We start from the raw sequence: 18,029 nt of genomic DNA on the forward strand, positions 1-18,029 counted from the left end.
AGTAAGACATACTTGTAACATTATAGCTTAAGGGGAAACATTAAGGAAAAAATGGTCAAAACCCTTCTTGGTCTTCAGGTAAGAAAGTCCTTTCTCTAAATTTTTTTTTAGGTTAAACTCTAAAAACAAGGACTTGTTCAATGACAGCCATGCAAAGGGTAAGTGGAGCCTATAGATCAGATGTTGCTGTTCTAAGATCTTTTAATTTGTTCCTGTATCAAATCTGTGGGAAACTCAATGTATGTCAGAAACTTCATGAAGAAGTTCAAATATCAAAGGGTGTAAAAACTAACAATTAAAATCCATTTCCTGATTGGAAAATACAACACAGCAATTCTAAAGGCAAAGCATAAGACTTGCTCAAGTTGAAAGGTGACTAGGGAGTTAAATTTTATGGTCTTTGAAGCTTTACTCATAGTATTTGACTGCCCTGGTTCTATAATAGGTTTTTAGCAGGCCTATAAAACTACATTTTTTTTTTTTGTTGGTATGCTTCCAGCATCAATAACTGATAGCTTATGATATTCAGGTTATAGGTCAAATTTGAGGCCTTATTGCACATCCAAGGAAAATTACTTCTTGAATAACACATGATACAACCTTCAACTCTGAATAGGCCAGGAGGAGTTCACATTTGAACATTTATGCATTCACAGTGACCAGATTACATATGTTTTCACTTGCTCTGAAATCACTTCATAAAAATGTAATTTCAAAATTTTTTTCTCCATCATACTACAAAAAATACATAGTGATAAACTTTCACATAAGTTTAGGTGTTTTGAAAAGGAAAAAAAAAACATTATTTTTTGTTTGGCTATTCAAAAAATTATTATTAGCCTCTCCAATATATAGAAAATGTTAGGGAAATTAAAATACATCTCCTGCATGTCTCAAATAAGAGAGGCAGTTTAGCATACTCTACTAAAATTTTCTTTATTCCCGTACAGTTTCAGCATAGTTAAAAAACAAACTGAATAAAGTAACTCAATGCAAATTCAGTCTGACGTGAGGAATAAACTGCATCCAAGACAAAATCAGATATGGGAACTTTTTCTAAAAGATTAAGCAGGGCTTGGAATCACCTAGAATCAGTTTTCATGGAGCACTGTTGTAGAAATGATAGTTAAGAAAACATTTTTCTTATGGAAAAATCACAAGTGAGAGCTCGCCACTTATGTTATCCAAGATAGGTATGGTGACTATCCTATAAATGAACATCAATTTTTACTCAGATACCAGTATTTCCAAACTCTAAGAAATCGTTTTGGTGTCGGAATGGTCATTGCAGAAGTCTGGTAAATATGTCCTGGTAAAGAAAAGGAATTGCTTCACATCTGAGTTTTACCACACTGCTTTCTACGACTTGCCTTAACACAGCAGAGAATAGAACTAGAAAAACTCAAAATCCTATATATAATATTTATTATTATTGGGTAGTCCACAAGGTGGCACTAAAGAGAAAAGTGACAAAAGTGAACTTCACAAGCACCTTACACACTAAATCAATTCTACTATGAGAATTAAACCTATTTCATAAAATGATCATCCAAATTTTAATATGCTTATAACTCCAAACAGTCATATTTAAGTTCATTGCTTTTTCTATATAGGTTGTTTTGGAGCTAAAAAAAAAAGTTTCATTCAGTCGAGCAGCTGGCTATGTTCAAGAGTTAATAGTTTGACTGAATTTCTCTGTGTATTAATAGTTCTTTTGCAGCGATGCTTTTGTCCAGATACAGACTTGGGGTCCACTGTTTAGCTATAAACTACAACCATTCCTCACTTACGTTTTATATAGTGCTTAGCACTTAATGTTTTAAAATAAATGTAAATATAAACCAACATATTTAACATTATAACATCTATATTATAATACTGTATTTAGACTCAATATTTTTAGTAGTATTCTATAAGTACATTTTAAAAAATGCCAAGTAAAAGGCATTTTAGCAGAAGTCTAATTATTTGAACTTTAACAATAATTCCTGGATCCCCAGTACATATTTCAGCTAACTTTCAAAGCACCTAGAGAGCAATTTCTAGGCGGGTGGGAAGATGTGAATTGGTGACTGCTATCAGAAAACCATGTACAGAGAAAGGAAAAACAGTGTGACTTAGGTATAACCTTTCTATATAACTCTGAAAGTAAAGAGATATAAGGGAATCCATGTGGTGGAAAGAACTAGGCCTTCTTAAACAAACATCACTGAAGAGAAACAAGGAGAGGGAACAGACCAAGAAAAGAAGATATTCTTCAGTTCATCACAAAAAGACATGTTATTTATGCCCAGGTCTAAAATGTGAAGGCAAAATATCATGATTCATATTTTTTTCTCAGTTTCAAAGTAGGAATTTAATGAGGTTGAAAAACAATGCAATTTTAATTTCCTATTATTGTGTTTTATATACATACATGTATATGATATATAAAAATATTTATTGTCTAAGAGAGGTTGTACTTTTCACTCAGGAATTATTGTATTTTTGACCAGAATACTGGTTCATTAAAACAGTATTTCATTAGAATTTTATATTATTAAAAATAAAAGTCACAGGGAAGCGGTTGTGCTCAACTGATAGAGCATCTACCTACCATATGGAGGGTCCAGAGTTCTATACCCAGGACCTTCTGACCTATGTGGTGAGCTGGCCCATGAGCAGCGCTGCTGCGCACAAGGTGTACAGTGCCACGCAGGGGTGTCCCCTGCATAGGGGAGCCCCATGCATAAGGAGTGCATCCTGCAAGGAGAGCTGCCCTGTGCAAAAAAAGCGCAGCTTGCCCAGGAGTGGAGCGGCATACAATACACAGAGAGCTGACGCAGCAAGATGATGCAACAAAAAAGCTACGACAGTTTCCCAGTCCTGCATGACAGGAATGCAAGTGGACACAGAAGAACACATAGCCGAATGGACACAAAGAGCAGACAATGGGGGGGGAGGGAAGAGAGAGAAATAAAATAAATCTTTAAAAATAAAAGACAGTGGATCAAATCAGCTTTCAAAAAGTTACATATAGCTATATGCCCTCAATATTAGTGATATTTCAATAATAAAAGAGAAAAATTTCACATCTCCTCATTTCTCTTTGCCAACCCATTTACAATGATTGTTTGATACCTAATTTTAAGAAATTATTGTAATTACCTAGTTTAAAGCACTATATTGATGAATACCTATATATCATGTCTATCTGTAGTAAGTTCAGGTTTTAAGAGATAAACAATTTGTTTCTATTAAATAGAAGGAAATAAATGATTGGAAGAGAGAATAAACATGAATGGATTAGAAGACACAGACAGAAGAAATAAATCAGGATATGTCTTCATATGACTTTATATTACCTGTCTAAGTGTGGCTTTGAAGCAGATACTTTTCATGGTCTGAAAGAGGTAAGGCATCATTCAAATCATGTAAATTTGTACTGTCAAGTAAGCCTGGGTCAAAGACACATTTTTCAATGCATTCAAGAGGTAAGATTTCTAAGGCATGTAAACTGCTTGTACTGCAGTATGAAAATAAGCTACAGTCAACTCTTTCAACTACTTCTCAATCCAGGATGAATAATGTTTGTGCTTTTTTATCATTACTTTACAAAATTATAATCATTCTGCTCAGGGCCATGCTACATTTTTCTCTATTTATTCATGTCATTTAACAAACATTCACATAGCACTTATTATGTGCTAGGCATTGTACCCTCATTGGAGGGTAGAGACCACGGCTGTTTGGTTTGGTGCTATATCCCTACCACAGTGCAAGGCACTGACTTCACAATTTATGTAGCAAGTATTAATTGTGTACTTGGATAGTTTATATTTGGTTTACCTTTCAGGAAGTTGTAAAGCATAATAGTTAAGAGTGCAAGTGATATAGTACTTCCTGGTATAGAATCTCAGTTTTGCCACCTATGAATTAAATGATTTTACACAAGTTATTTCATCTCTTTAGCCTCAGATTCCTCATTTGCCAAATAAGGATAATAACAGTATTAATTTCATGAGGGACAATCTCTTGATTGAAAGGGCTTACATAAGGTGCTTAGACAAATGCCTGGCACAAGGTAGGCCCTTAATAAAACTTAGCTATTATTATTATTATTATCATTAATAACTTCCTGCTGTATTTATGTTGAAGCATGTATTTGAGCAACTTAAATTCATGATAAAAACTATATTGGTATGTTTCCTGTTTTCATATCTTGAGCAACTAGACAAATTGGACTTTGCTCAACAGCAACATTTCTGAAAAGTTACTCAATTTCTATTGTGTTTGTAGAATTTGAGGGTACACATGTTTTCAAGCTTTATAAATAAACTGTAAACATTCCCATGATGCATAATTGCCTTTTTATGGAGATTTCTTACTGAGATTATAAACCAAAGAGTCCAGAGGAAACAATGAAGAGTTTTAACCTAGCATTAGAACCCCCAGATAAAAATACATCTTTCTAGAGGTTCTACTTATCTCTTTTTCCAGATATGACACTTAATGCTGGAACTGGGAATGACACTATAGACATTTGGTCATGCTTTTCCTTAAATTTCTCAACTTGGGAGACCCTTTTTATGCCGAGACTTGTTCTGTATAGGTATAAGCATAACAATGAAACTTCCCTAGAATTAATGATATGTAGGGATATATTAATCGTTTAGGGAGCTATTTTTTAAACAACTTCATAATTTTACAGATTTTTATGTGAGGGAAAAAAGACATAATCAAATTTAGATTTAATTTCCATTCTATAAATCTACAGAAGTCGGACAACTATCAATTAATTATAATTGTCAAACTTCAGACATCATGAAAATTTTACTGTCTCAATATTATGGCTATTTCTAAACAATTCTCTCTCCATCATTAAGACCTTGAGGCATGTTCTATCTGGCAGGGTGGTTTTTGTATAAAATCCCTCAACAATGTTAACAATGGCATGGAGTCAAATGTAAAAGTTTGAAAAAGTACTATATAAAAATACGATTGAAGTTTGCAATAACATGAATTATTCTCAATTTTAAAATTTCATCAAATGAGCACAGTTATAGATTTCAAACTGCTTTTTTGCTATTGCCACATGGCGGCACCACTTTAGCAAAGAGACTTCTCCCACTCATTGTCAGCCTTGGTTTCCAGTAATGTGAAGCCTTCAGTAAAACATCACTCTCACAAAATACATCTAGCCTGTTTTGACTTCCAGAGTTGTAAGGTTTGTTTTCATCTCCTAAGATTTACAAGTATAGTACATTTTAAAATAAAGTCTCTTTAACTATGAAACTTTTTAAAGTTTTTAGCTGAAATATTTTTGTTTCAAAATGGAAAAAAATTAAATATCCCTTGAGAACACAAAGAGGACAGTGTAGTAGATGCTGAACTTTTTTCATAGAATTTGAATGTTAGAAGTGCCTCTAAGGTAACCTGGTCCAATTCCTTCATATAAGAGACTGGTTCTATTAGGTAACCGTGGTAGGAGAACATCGGGAGGTGGAGAAGACCCCTGATCTAGTTCCTTCTTCTGAGCCAAGCTGCTTCTGGATGTGAAGTAGTAATCACACTTGAAGGGACCGAGTACATTAGGGACACTTAAGTTGTACCTTTACATACAAACCAGTTTGAAAAGAGAAAAAACAACAGTTCAAGTATAAACGATTAAAGTGGAGAGACTCTGAACCCAATACATTCACTGAAGATAGTTCTTTTTGATAACTTGAAGGACCAAGGTGAAGTGTGGATTTAACTAAAAATAACAGGTTTAGCCTTGTGCATATTAAACATTCAGACTGTTTTCACTTTTACAAGACCCTGAATGAAACAGGGCCACAAAAAGACTTTATTGAGAGAAAGCATTAGGTACTTTGGAAAGTCCTGCTCCCTTGTTAGGGTTCTGCATGGTGCTAGCATTGGTAGAGTCAAAACTATCTTTAGTCCTGTGACCTATGCACCGAAGACAATTTCTTCATAGGAATATTAGTAAATCACCTCTTTAATATTTTCATTTCTTTTTGTTTGAGGGAGAATGAGTAGTCCCTAAGAAAATAATGCAAAAACTATTTTACCAAAATGCTTCCTTCTCAAGGGAAGAGTGCTACATGTGTTCAGAAATTTAAAAAAAAGGAAAAACTCATTTTCATAACATTGATATGAGAGACAGAAATATTTACCCACTTGAACTTGATATTGAATTTATTGGGTAAATTTACATTTTAAGGGAGTCAATGCATTCATAAGTTCTATCCACTCTGCATTAATAAGCTTGTGTTCATTTTGGGTTTAAAAGCAATCCATTCACTAATTTGCAGAGGAGACTTTACAAATTGGTAAATGTATAGTTAAACACCAAAATATCTGAGAATTGTCTTGTAGTAATTTTCTGAAATATATCAAAATATTGATAAAATATAAAGTACAGAAAAAGAAAGCCTCAACGGTCCCTTACTAGGAGACCCTTTTATTTAGGCAGTGGTTCTCAGTCCCCTGGAGGTGGTTCCAGATCCTGTGATAGTCTAAATGCACTATGGACCTTAAATCAATAATCCTGAATTGCCAGATAAGGACCCAGAAGTAACAGAGGCTAGTGACCTGCCAGAGGGTCGCTTGGCTCCTTTCCCCTGTCTGTAATATATTTCCTGATTCTGTGAAAACAAACCAAAGGAACCCTACCTTCTCAACTCTTAAAATTCATACAGCCAGATAGATAAGGGCAGCAAGAGCAGAGATTTAAAAATGAAGCAAAAAAAAGTAACTTGAACAGAATGTGGCATTTCCCTTGGTCTGTTGCTAACAGCCCACATACGACATGCTTTTAAAAAACCACCCTGGCATTTTTTTTCATGATTTTAAAATGATTTTAATGAACATTTAGAATGTGTGGCATTGGACGTGTATCCCATTCCATCTGTGGGTAGAGGGTAAAAGGGCTTCAAGAAGGGTTGTCAGGCTAAAGCTGATGTATACTTGGTCTCTTTTCTTTTGGTCATGCTTTTAAAGCCAAACACACAGTATTTTAATTGTGTATTTTCAGGACTCTAAAGCAAGTAGCATCAAATATTTGCTTTTTGTAAGAAAAATAATTATGAACATGATTTTAAAAAATGCCTTTAGGATTTGAAGACCTGAAAAAAATGTAAAAAGGAATTACTTCATTCTCTTTATATTCTGAACTTTTAAAAAAGTTGAGTCTGGAGGAGTGGATGTAGCTCTGTGGTTGAGTGCCTGCTTCGCATGTACGAGGTCCCGGGTTCAATCCCTGGTACCTCCTAAAACAAACAAACAACAACAAGAACAAAACACTGACTCTGAAGTCAACCATATTTTGTTTCATTAGTTCTTTAATTAAAAAGTAAGAGACCCCTGCCTCTTTACGCGGATCTCTAGCCACCTTTAGAGTGGCTGTTTTCTATTTGTTCTAATTAGAGCTTTTCATACAAATTCTGATAAGTTATATATACTTATATGCTCTCTGCATTATAATTGAAAAGTTCTGTAAATTCAGACAGTTCATACCAGTCAATGGGCTATGAACTTGTTTTTGATGCTTCCTGCAGTCAGCAAACGCCGCCCATTGAAAACTGTTCAAAGTTTAAACAATTTTCATGATAACACTGGAAAGCTGCCAAAAAAGTAACTGTGCCTAAGTGAAGTGAAAAACTGACCAATCACAGAATGTTATTTGTTTGCTGTTTTAGTACGTCTGAAATAACAGGGGCCATATCTCCAGTTCTTCTCACTCTCAAGTTTTTGGTCCTTAATGTTATATTATAGGCATTATGTTTTAATTATTTCCCCAAGCTAAAAATAGAAATTCTCCTATGGGAGAAACATTCCCTTTTCTTAGCCTTACTTCTGGGAGGACCCTAATGCTTCATTGCTAACCATTATTTTAGTACTGCACACCTGGGCACATCTCACAGTAAAATATGAAATAATGTAACATACAATTTACATGCAATCCTCCAAGTTCTCCGGCACGCTTGAACTGAAATCTGATACAGACCACATTTCCCCAGCACTGTCTGCCTTTGCTTAGTGTTAATAGCCAAAGGTTCTCAGGATCTCTCCAGGGATCCGTGGTGGGGCTAAGGAGTCGGAAAGAGGGGTGACTGTGGGGCTTGCTGCGCTGAAGATTTACCATGTACTTCTTGCAGGCGGCTCAGCATCCCCCTCTGTGGCTGTGGGTGTCTGGTGTGACAGAGCGGAGAAAAGCTCTCTAATCTCTCTGTGCCTGCCTCTGCCTCTCAGCCGCTCCCCGCCCTCCCGCCTTCCCTTCCTCCTCGCGCTCTCAGCTCTCTCCTTTGCCTTTCTCCGGGAGTTACAGTCCCTGAAAGCAGCCGGAGTGGCCTTGGCAATCTAGACCCGAAGCCTGTGTGTACACACACGCGCGCGCACACACATGCACACGTCTTTTCACACACACTCTCCAGCTCTCCTCACGGGGATACGGAGCAAACCCGGAGCTTCGTCTACCTGAAGGGGTTGGCCGGGCCGGACACTTCTGGCTCACTTGCCATCTCCTGAGGGCAAAACAACACCGGAAAGAGCGAAGCTTCCGCCGTTTGCCGCCACAGCTGCTTTAAAGTGTCCCGGCTGGAGGAGAAGGCATCTCCAGGACGTATCCCCGGCGCTGCTCCGCGGCCCCGGGACTTCCTCTGGCTGGTCACCTCCGTCTTTCCCTAGCCGGCCACGATCCTCTCCTTCCAGGCTGCGGGCTGTAAAGCTCCGGCGCCTCCGGTGCCGGTGCTGCCGCCGCAGCCGCTGCTGCAAGCACCTCCCGCCCGGAGGACTGAAAGCCGCCGCTGGAGTGGAGGAAGAGAGCAGAAGCCTTAACTTCCCCCCACACGCCGCTCGCTCTTCCCACCGCCCTGCGTCCTCCTCCCCAGCCGAGGACCCGCTGGAAGGCTCCCGCGGAAAGCTAGGCGAGAGCGCGGCGCAGGGGAGGCGAGCCGCCAGCCGCAGGCGCGCGGGCGCGGGGGCAGCGTGTGCCCCGGCGCCCGGGCCAGCCCGACAAGTAGCGCGCGGCGGGGAGCGGGAAACGCTTTGCAAGTTGGGCGCGTCCCGGAGCTCGTCGCCGCGCGCCTCGGCCGCCCGAGTCCGAAGAGAGGCGGGGCTGATGGGGGGCGCCGAGGCTGCCGTCGCCTGCGGCCAGAGCCCGTCTTAAAAGAACCCGGGAGAGCCTCCCCAGGGTCCCAGCCGGCGACGCGCCCTCGGCCAGTGAGCGCTTTCTGATGCCAGCGCTGGCGGTGGCCCGGGTGGCCCGCCCGCGGGGGGTGCCTGAGAGGGCGGGGGAAGAGGAGGAGGGAGCATGATGGCCCTGGACGGCGAGCGGGGGGAGCAAGAGGAGGAGAAGAAAAAGAAGAAGAAGAAAAAGAAGAGGAAGAAGAAGGAGGAGGAAGAGGAGGGGGCCCAGAAGAGCAGCTCACCCTTGGCGGCCACGATGGGGGAGGACGACGCCGGGCTCCGGGCCGGCGGCAGGGGGCTCTCGGACCCGTGGGCGGACTCGGTGGGGGTGCGTCCCCGCACCACGGAGCGCCACATCACGGTGCACAAGCGGCTCGTGCTGGCCTTCGCCGTGTCCATCGTGGCGCTGCTCGCGGTCACCATGCTCGCTGTGCTGCTCAGCTTGCGCTTCGACGAGTGCGGGGCAAGCGCAGCGCCAGGCGCCGACGGCGGTCCCCCGGGCTTCCCAGCGCGCGGCGGCAACACGAGCCTCCCGGGCTCAGCCCGGCGTAACCACCCCGCGGGTGGGGACTCCTCGCAGCCCGAGGCGGGCGGGGAGGCCACACCCGGGACCCCGTCTGTCCCGCCGCCTTTGGAGGAGGAGAAGGAACAGTGGCAGCCCTGGACGCAGCTGCGCCTGTCGGGCCACCTCAAACCGTTGCACTATAACCTGATGCTCACCGCCTTCATGGAGAACTTCACCTTCTCCGGGGAGGTCAACGTGGAAATCGCGTGCAGGAACGCCACCCGCTATGTCGTGCTGCATGCCTCCCGGGTGGCGGTCGAGAAGGTGCAGGTGGCCGAGGACCGGGCGGCCGGGGCTGTCCCGGTGGCGGGCTTTTTCCTCTACCCGCAAACCCAGGTCTTGGTGGTAGTTCTGAATCGGACCTTGGACGCACAGAGGAATTACAACCTGAAGATCATTTACAACGCCCTGATAGAAAACGAGCTCCTAGGCTTCTTCCGTAGCTCCTATGTGCTGCACGGGGAGAGAAGGTATGGAGGGAGGCGGTGCCCGGCGCCGCCCCACCCCGCCAGGCAGCTCGATCCGCTGGGCAGCCTGTGACCCTGGGGACCAGACTGGCTTCCAATACCCTGGGAAAGGATGGGTGGAGGAAGGAAGCCAAGGTGGGGTAGGACCATTGCCCAGAACCTCAGTGCTTGACGTCCCCCCAAAGCTTGGGCTCTCACTGCTCCCAACTCCGCAAACTCACTCACCAGTGCCAAATAATGAATGCCGCCTCCTCCTCTGGTCGGGCTCCCCCACTCTGTCAAAGTTTCTTAGCTAGCCGGGGTGCATGGTTCTTTTTTTAAAGGGGAGTGTGTAATTTAAGCGATGCCAGATTGACATAAAAAGCCTGCCAAGTTACCGTCGAGGGAAAAATGCATGAGCCCTAAGACCAGGACAGCGGTACATCGCGGTAAAATGTCAGGGCCGGACAGGGTAGACCCCTCTCTCACTACAACACCATCTACCCTATCAGCCCCTGGCAGGCAGTGGACAGGTGATGGGCTTTGGCCGCATCAAGTTTGCCAAAACTGGAAGCTGAGATTGCGAGAGGTAGCAGTGGTTCCCTGTGACAGTCTAATGGGGGCGGGGGCAGGAAGGCAGCAAGAAATGCCGCCAGCTCTCTAGGAACTCACGGTGATTCCAGTTGCTTATTCGAGGTTTAGTGCACCTGGAAATGACTACATTGATGAAGGGAGGAAAAGTCAGCGGCCAGTCTCCAATACTTTGTTGGTGAGGGCCTTTGGTGCTTTTTAGATATGGGCATTATTGAAAAAAAAAATTGAGAAGCTTTGGGACTTTTTTCACCGGTTGTTTAGAACTTGGACTTTGGAGTCCATCGGAAGTGGGTTCAAGTCCCAGATGCTCCTCTAGCTGTGGTGAAGGCTGTGGTTTTGATTTTGGAAGTTGATTAATCTCTATCAACCACCGATTCCCCTAGTGTTTATTGAACACTGTATTAGCTCACTGAATCCTACAACAACCCTAAGGAGTAGGTGCTATTATGGTCATTCCCTGTTTTATGCATCTGGGAAATAGAGGCACAGAGAAGTCAAGTAATTTGTGTTCGTCTAATGAAGTAACAAACCCGATATTTGAACCCAGGCAGCTTGGCCACAGAACCCATACTTAATCGCAACAATAATAATATTCTCAAAGGTTTGTTGTAGGTGTCCATGAATGAATACATGGAAAAAACACTTAATCCTGTGTCTGACATATTAGTAACACCATAAATGTTAGCTTTTATGAGTATCCAGTAGGACCATGCTCTTAAATATATTGTTGAATGAATGAAAAAGTGATTCTTGCTCTTTGCCCTAACCGGCGTTTAAAGTAACTTAGGTTTTAAATGACTGTCGAGAAGGTGAACAACTGAAGTGAACTTAAAAATGAAATTATCAAGTTTAGAAGAGGAGGCAGGTGGAAGATTAGTAATGAAGCCACTGGCAGAATGCTTCCTCTTCTCAGGTGATTCTCACAGCAGTAGAAAACTAGGACTCTGAGCAACCACGGGCACTGAGGTCAACAGGCTTGTCAGTGGAGAGCTAGGACCCAATCTTTTCCAGATTCTGGTCTAGGACTCATGGTGCCTGGAAGCTCTCAGAGGAAGCTGTTATCATGTAAGGCTGGGGAAATGTCAGTGTGTTGTGGGAGTACACAAAAGTTTCATTATTTATAGAGTGCTATGAGGTAACCTCATATAAATAAAATACCCAGTGCTTTAGTACTTGTATGATAGTTAAAGTCTCCCATAAGTGAATGTATAAATCACTTTCTAACTCCTGCAGTCAGATATGGATAATTTAAACCCACTTCCACCATGTCCTCCAACATGTTTTAAAGAATATAGATGAAAAATATTTTTAAAAAATTCAAAACCATATAAAAAATGGGGGAAAGGCATAGAAGGCAAATGTGCATGTACTGTATTTAGAAACAAGTTTCTTATACCAAAATGTCAATAGCATATTGTGCGAATTGCATATCACTACTGATAAATCTTGCTGTGGTAAAATAAATACTTTCAACAAATCCTGTTCCTTGAGTCATGCCAAAATATATTTGGTGGAACTGAGCTTGTTTTGGTCAGTGCTTTCAAATTAACAGGATTCTTAGAAAGACCAGATGTTTCTCTTTGACCCATAACTGTTTTCTTTTACCCCTGGTGCATATTTGCATTCAAACTCTCTTCTTCATTTTTCCCTAAAAATGTCAATAACTTATTTGAAAGTTTAGCCCAGTGTACATGTAGCTAAACTCGGCACCCCAACCAAATTGCAGGATTCATTGTTTCTGGAGATCTCAGGATGGTTTCATTTCTAAACAGTATCTTGAAGAAAGTCCTTGTTTCTCTCTCTTTTGTTTCCTCCAATTCTGTAATAAATCTGATAATTTCTTAATTGTTTCTACTGCAGTTGGTAAGACCAAAGGAAATATAGTAAATTGTTTCACAATTATGTCAACAGTCCTTATATTAAACCTTTTTGTTATTGTTGTTACTATGGATACTTGGAGATTTTTAAAACAGACCAATATCAGGAACTCAGCCAGAGTTGGACTTTTATTGGTAATGTTTTTGTCACAAAAATACAATGCACTGGCATTTTAAAACCCTGCTTTCCAAAAGGACACAGATGAAAACTCTCAATTTTCATTTGATTAATGATTAAATATCTTGGTCTTTAGTTAGTCATAACTTTTGCCAACTTAATTATAGGATAATTTCTGTAATGAAAACAAATATTTAATCTGCCAATCAGGATTCACATTGAACAACTTGAAATATTTAAAAGAGCAATGCTACAATTTATTGTGTTTTACTTAGCCCCTGTGGAAACAATGACTCATTAATATCAGTAAATCTGATTCTTTGATTCACTTCTCAGGTATCTGAGAGAAACATATGGGAAAGGGCAGGAAAATTCGATTCTACTGTGTCTTGTGACTTTTTGACCCATGAAAGGTTTTATCCCCCACTAGGTATTGGAGGGGACCTGGTTTTGTCCTCCAGGGAAGAATTGCCTTTCATGATTCCCAGGCTGTAGTGGAGAAAGGTTAGAAGACCCAGGTGACATTCCCTGTTGATGACTTCCTTACTTGAGGAAAATTCTCTACTCTTGGTTGTTCATTTGGACTTCCAAGAGTGAAATCCACTGTTTGTTGAGTTTTCCAAATAAATACATTCTCTTAAAATTGATATGTTTACACACAAGCAGTAAATTATCTCCATTAAGCAGAATACACGTTCACCTTTTCTTTAAATAGTTGTGCAGCAGGGAGATGACAGGGTTGTGTATTTATGCTGTAGACTTCTATAGAATATACTTGCTTAGAATTAGCTAAAATGTTCATTCACCTGAAATAACTGCCACTTTTGGGTAGCCAGATGGTGAGCACACCCATGCTCAAAGTAGGGTACCTTAATTTAGATCCAGATGGTCACCCTGAAAGAGAAGGTTTACCGAAGGTAAATGAACATCTTATTCACTTTGAAGAAGGAAACAGCTTTTCTTTGAAAACTTTGATTGGGTCGATCCCAAAGTGATAGAAGACAGAATAAAAATAGGAGACTTTTTAAATTTTTATTTAGTTTAGAGAGAAACCATGGTCTTAGATTAAAATGGGAAATATTATTATGTTTCTCAAAGAAAATTGGGACCACTCTTTTGCCAAAATCTTATGGAGAACATGGAGGGTATCTCTGGATAGACATTCAATCTTTTGTGGTATAAATGTACATGGTTTGATACCTTGTGCAATTTCTGGAGTTAGAAATCATGACATTTAATAAAACACCAAGGAAATCACTGCATTGTTTTTATATTGAAGGCAATCTCATTTCTCCCCTTCATTCTGGTGAGAAGATATTTTTAAATGAGTAAGTAGGAGTATGTGGCTTTTTGCCCCTCCATATAAAGCTCTATACTGAAAACACTTTAAGAGCCATATGCTTTTGTAAATACCTTTTTTATATGATTCCTTAATGGCCTTAGCTAATTGTTTTCCCATCATATGGCCAAATTGAGTCCAGTATTGGATTTTGGCTGCCATTCAAAATGTTACCAGTAAACCAAACTTGATAATATTAACAAAACAAAAACAAATCACACATGCAAAGAGCAACACTGACCATTTAATCATGACTCAGTCTGGGAAGAAAATTAATACAGTTGATGTTTGTCCTGTTGTGTTCTTGCATGGTCCAATCTGATTTAACCACAATGAATAGTAATAAAGCATACATTTTCCCTGAAAGAGTTAAATTAGTTTGCCTGTGTTTTTATTTATTTGAAGCAACTTCAAACAGTGCCTATCTGCCCTATCTCTCTTTCAAACAGAGATGGGCCTGCTACTGGCTTTCTTGATATTTGTTTGGTCTGTACAGCATGTTTGTTTGTTTGTTTGTTTGTTTTTTACCCCAAACTAATTTGGCCACTGTGTATGTGGATGGGTTTGGCACTTTAGGCTTCCTTGAGGATGGTGACATCTGGTCAGTATAATATAACAGGATTCACCTCTTTAAGTATGACTTCAAAGAGTGATACAAAAAGTGAGGAGCTAAATAATTTACCGTTAATACATAAATGTTCTACAGTCCGTAAGGAAGGGCTTCCTCCTTCACCCCCATGCTCATGCATCCTCCTTCACCCTCATGCTTCACCCCCAGCAGCAATGGTAATCATCGTCATCGTCATCATCATCTTAATTCTTTGCGTGCTGTTTACTTCCTCTCAGATTCGCAAAAGTAGCTGGCCACCCCCAGTTTTTCAAAGTCCCATGCAATCCTGCTTTTTACCACTAGAGAGTGGATGCATTCTCCCACAGACAGAATTTTAACTCATAGAATTTGGAAGACTGCAAAGATGAAAAATACTTCCCAATTTCCGGGACAATCTGAAGTGATTCACAAACAGGCACAGCTGGTGGGTGGTGGTGGGGCAGAGATGGAGGATTAAGATGGGCAAAATGAGGTTAGGGCTGAATTGGGATGAAGTGTCCCTGACTCACCCCTCCTTGCCTCCTGCCTCCAGGTGCACCTTGTTTGCCTTTGAACGTTGGAATGGGCTTGGGATACAAGGAGCTCTGGATCTAGTTTTGCAGGGACAGGAATGAATCGATTCCTCTCAGTGCAGACATATTTTTACTTGAAGGATGAAGTTTTAGTTAAAATCAGAGGATGAAAAAAAATAATGTAAAAATTATCTTTGTTGGTTATTTTTCATCTTTTTAAAGAATAGATTCAAGCCATTTTTGTTTGTGCTGCTGGATGGAAAACGATATGTGTATGTTAGTGTGTTCATTTTCCTACTCCTAAATCAGGGACTATGGAAAGGACTGCCTGGGGTCCTGTGCTGACTCGCCCCTTAGTAGTTTTATGACCTTGGCCAAGTTTCTGAAGTGTTCAGAAAATGGGGATAATGATTCCCTACCTCAGAGGATTGTGAGGCTTATAAGAATTAAGTAATATAAAACATTCAAAAGAATGCCTGGCAATTGCTAAGCAGTCTGTGAGTATTAAAGGTTATATTATTTCATTGATGGAGATCCGTTGTTTGGGCTGATACTAGGCATTGTAGGACCAATGTCCTTCTTACCTTGGGGTTTCGTCTTGCTGGCAAAGGAATGAGGAAATGGACCCTGTGAATATTCTTTGGTCACTGTTAGTTTTGCCTCCAAAGCAGAGTTCGAAATACAGGGGAAGGAAGAAGCAGATCCCCTTTCACCATGAAGAAGAGAAAGGTGATTGTGTTTTATGGCTAGAGAAACCGGATGCTTGGTTCAGACACTGTGAGATGGGGATGGTTGCCGGAAATGAGTGGTGAAGACTGGGGGAAACAAAGTGTCCAACTGTCTGACTATGGCACTACTCTCTGTCGGCAGTGGGACTAGCAGCAACCTGGACTGAAGGGTCAAGAGAGTGTCTTCCTTGTCTCTGGAAGCAAGTACAGCAAGTAGCAAAACTCAAAGGACCAAGGGAAAGGCAGACCAATTATTAGATATTGTGCCGAAGACTTAAATTGAGCAATGACAGTAGCAAAATTTTATAATACTTACATAATGCTTTGCATCTTTCCAGTAAAAAGCAGCAAATCTTGGGCACTATTTTACATCTCACACAAAACTACTATTATGACTTGGTAAAGTAATTTTAATGTGTTCATAATATTCTCCATCAATGGTGGTCGAGTACTAAGTACTCATTTTTTATGAGATTATTTCATATACAAGTGGGAAAACAATTATGAATAATATGCTCTGTTTTTATAACACGATTATTCACATATGCATCACTTCCTACATACATATTACCATCATTATTGCATTATGTTTTTAGTTTACTAGAATGGTTATTTTTAAAAAATAGACTACGCTCTTGCTTATAGCACTGAATATTCAACAGCACTCCTCTACTGAAATGGCAGAAGTTTAATGATTCATTGAAGTACATAAAAACACACAGTCTAAACAATGGCCCATTTTGGTTTAAAACATTTTGTCATAGAGTAATAACTTGCATTTTGATTAACAAACTTCACTTAAATGGCTTCCATGACCTTGTAACTTGGATCATTTTAAATGGGGCCTGTGTAAATTCCATGGCCTTGTAGTTTAGTCCATTTTACTGCAAACAATTGAACAATAATAAATGGTCCTTTGGAACTTTTCTTTGAATCTTGGGAGTTCTTATTACCAGTCTTACACTATTGCAACACTAGGCAAATTGCAATTACCACAGAAGTAAGTTGAAAGAGCAATTTTCTCGGTGTTGTACATGCAGTGTGCACAGATGTGACTGAAACAGAAACCTTTTAAATATACCATGCCATTTGTGAGGCTCGCTTGGTTTTGGTAGATTCCACAGATTCAAAGTCGTGAATCAATCTGATTACTAACAATATTATGCAAATGTTGCTTCCTCTGCATATTTTATCTTTATGAAGAGGCAAACTGAAAATGATGGAGCAGAAATTGTTTTGTGTCACATACTGTAATTTGTTGGCAATATCAACCAACATTAATGCATTACTTCTGCTGAATGTTATCATAATGACTTGACACAAGTGGCTTGCCTAGTGAACTTCCGCAGAAATAAGAAGAAATCAATTCTCTATATCCTTCAGAGGCAACACAGAGCTTTAAGCCCTCCTTCTTAGCTCAGCCAAAATGTCAAATAGACAAGTTGTTAAAAAAGTAAAGTAATTTATTTTAGATAGAAGAGAATTAAAATACACGTATGTTATTGACATTTTTTTTAGTTATGTTAAAGTGACATTCTTGGAGTGACACTTCCAGAATGTCACTTGTGGAAATAGAATTTTTTATGATAATAGAGGGATTTATTAAAAAATAAGAATGGTTTTGTTTAAGAAAGCAGGAGAAAAGCAGACAACAAAATACTTGTCCCTATTAACTTCTGCCTCCTGCTGTTTTATTTTTCTTCTTGTTATTTACATATATTTCATATCCATACCCTGTATTAAAATGTTTTCCATTTTTAATTTTTTTATTTAATTTTTTTATTTCTTCAACCTGGTCTCCTGCTGCCATCTTGAACTAACCTCAAATTCACCCAAAAACTCATTACTTTCTTCTCCAAATCAGTTCTAGAGGCCTTCTTGGTGTTTTAAGCAGAAAAGAAGTCTCATTGCTACCAATTGAAGGCAGCCATAAAATATATATGCAAGGAAGACAGAATTATATTGAACCCCAGCAGCCACTGTCTCCTGCTGAGATGAGGGCTCTGATCCTGAAGCTAGCTCTCTTTTATATAGCTAGACTCTGCAAGAGAGTGGACAAGGTGCTAACT

At 40.2% G+C, this 18,029-nt stretch overlaps 1 protein-coding gene across 3 annotated transcripts in view; it reads left to right on the top strand.

The window, feature by feature from the left end:
• Positions 1-8,300: 8,300 nt before the first annotated feature.
• Positions 8,301-18,029, top strand: part of TRHDE (thyrotropin releasing hormone degrading enzyme) — a 391,431-nt gene continuing 381,702 nt past the window's right edge. For 2 of the 3 annotated variants that reach the window (XM_058308434.2, XM_058308435.2), the window contains exon 1: positions 8,301-10,206. In XM_058308434.2, coding sequence (XP_058164417.1) covers positions 9,296-10,206 — 911 coding nt within the window. In that variant the 5' untranslated portion in view covers positions 8,301-9,295. The remainder of the gene's footprint in view (positions 10,207-18,029) is intronic. The other variant, XM_058308436.2, reaches the window with a different exon arrangement.

The sequence above is a fragment of the Dasypus novemcinctus genome, chromosome 12 (assembly GCF_030445035.2).
Source record: "Dasypus novemcinctus isolate mDasNov1 chromosome 12, mDasNov1.1.hap2, whole genome shotgun sequence".
Lineage (NCBI taxonomy): Eukaryota > Metazoa > Chordata > Mammalia > Cingulata > Dasypodidae > Dasypus > Dasypus novemcinctus.